General features: G+C 43.2%; 1 protein-coding gene across 1 annotated transcript; it reads left to right on the top strand.

The window, feature by feature from the left end:
- The first annotated feature begins 482 nt into the window (after positions 1–482).
- On the top strand, positions 483–1,749 carry LOC137618353 (SCAN domain-containing protein 3-like). The gene is made up of 3 exons (XM_068348524.1): positions 483–520; positions 970–1,272; positions 1,497–1,749. The coding sequence occupies exons 1-3, from the start codon at positions 483–485 to the stop codon at positions 1,747–1,749; spliced, it is 594 nt and encodes a 197-aa protein (XP_068204625.1).
- Positions 1,750–2,307: the final 558 nt, after the last annotated feature.

Below are 2,307 nucleotides of genomic sequence, written 5' to 3'. Positions count from 1 at the left end.
AGAGCCTACAGGTAGTAAGGAAAGTATAGTCCATCAAATTCAAGGGAAGGCTGTTTGGTGTTCACAAGAAGGACTCAAGAAAACTCAGAGTCATTCTGGACTTGTTGCCACTCAACAAGTTCACATAAAACAGCAAGTTCAGAATGTTAATCCTTCTGAACATAAGGACCCTATTTCACAATGAGGTGTTCACAGTCTTGTCAGACCGGAAAGATACCTATTGGCAGTTCCCAGTCAGTCGCCCCCTCTCCTCCTACCTAGGATTCAAGTTATAGAGCAGTGGTTCTCAAACTATGGGTCGCGACCCAAAGTTGGGTCGCGAGATCAATTTTGATGGGTCGCAGGGACACAGGAACATTATCATGCTTTCAGTGTTTCAGTGTATTTCAGTTGCTTAATTGAATTATTCTTCTTTAACCACAAATTACTTTTGTTATGTATGTTCATCTTCCCCCCACCTCCCTCCTCCTGGGCCCCATGTAATGGTGTCTCTGACAGGAAAGACTCCTGTATCAAACGCGTATGTTGGACTGGCAGTGGGCCCGTGTATGCTCGCGCGCGGTGTCTATTTTCCACCGACCGCAGGCGAGGGAGGTTGTGCCGTTTGCAGTCATTGGTGTGAGTAGAGTGTGTGTGTGTGTGTTGTATAATTATATAATATCTTGTTTCATATACTACTTACTATATTTACTAAATAATAATAATAACTAGCAGGGATACCCGTCTTCGCCCGGGTTACAATGGCAAGAGGTGAAAACATTGCAAGTCTGTGTCTGTCTGTCTGTGTCTGACTGTCTGTCTGTGTCTGTTTTCGTCTCTCTCTGTCTGCTTTTGTCTCTCTGTCTGTTTTTGTCTGTCTGTCTCTCTCTGTCTGTTTTTGTCTGTGTCTGTCTCTCTCTGTTTTTGTCTGTGTCTGTCTCTTTTTACATACCATTTGTAAATTACTGAGTCTGTTTTTGTTATTTTCAGAATGGCAAAACGATCATACAAGGATGCCTTCCTAGACTTCGGATTCACAAACATCGTTGATCATGGAATCATCAAGCCTCAGTGTGTTATCTGCTGCGAAGTTCTGTCAAATGAGTCGCTGAAATCTAATAAGTTGAAAAGACATCTGACTTCAAAGCACCCTCAACATGCTCTCCAAGAGAGAGCTTTTTTTGAAAGAAAAGCTGCTCTGAAACGACAAAGGTTCGAGACACCTGACAATCCAGCAGTAGTGGCTTTGAAGCAAGCCACATTGGCATCATATAAGGTTGCATGGAGAGTTTTGTGAATGAAAAGCTGTACACATTATTTTTTTTTCCAAAATAAAGTGTATATATCATTGCATGTTTTCTTTCTCTTCACTTTACTCTGGGTCGCGAAGGAATGAAATGTTTCAAATAGGGTCGCTCATGAAAAAGTTTGAGAACCACTGTTATAGAGGATAACGTATGTCATAGGAAAGATACTTGTCAGACTAAACACAGTCCTAAATATCTTCACGGAATTAGCGGACACAGTCACGCAAAAGCCAAGCCTAGAAATGGTTCAGTTAACAAAGTACCTGGACAAAAGGCTGGTGTAGGAAGCACCCAAAGTGGCCGGTCTATGAGCATCCAAGGAAGTGATCTGATTCCTGGAACATCGGGGATGCAAGATCAGCTTCAAGAAGTCTCGATTCTCTCCAGCTCAAAGGCTTCAATGGTTAAAAACCCATCAAAATCTTTGGTCACACCAGCTCTCCTTTACCTTAGGGATGTATAAGGAGATCCCAGGGTCTGTCAAGAGACTATGGTAATCAGTCAGGATTCCAAGGCGCTAACAGGGAAGAGTTCTAAACTCTCTCCAGTTCACAATAGTGACAGACTTAGTGCTAAGAGCACATCTGAAATATGCGTTTAGAGTCTGGAGAAGATAAGCATCAAACGCTCGAAGATATCTAAAAGGACCGATATCAGTCTTTCCTTAATCGCTTCCCTAACAATGGTCAAAGGCCAAAAGCCTATTGAAGACCATGCCCTTGCAACTACCTCGACTATTGAAGATCATCCGCATGGATGCCTAGTCGGGAGAATGGGGTTTTCACCTCCATCAGAGGAAAATCCAAGGGATTCGGTCATTTCTATCCAAGGCCATGTTAGTCCTGTCGTGGTTGGGGAAACTCTCTTCACGCAAATCAGACCTCCTCAGGCTGATCTGGGACATCGAAGCGATAATGAGACGTCGAAACCGAAAAAGCTAGAGGGTGTCTCATATAGTTTAGGTGATGTCAGCCATCCCTTGCCTGAAAAGATGGGACCTATCAGCAGTTCATGTACAATC

This window comes from Palaemon carinicauda, chromosome 2 (genome assembly GCF_036898095.1).
Source record: "Palaemon carinicauda isolate YSFRI2023 chromosome 2, ASM3689809v2, whole genome shotgun sequence".
NCBI classification, from domain to species: Eukaryota; Metazoa; Arthropoda; class Malacostraca; order Decapoda; family Palaemonidae; genus Palaemon; species Palaemon carinicauda.
This window is presented reverse-complemented; position numbering and strand designations above follow the sequence as displayed.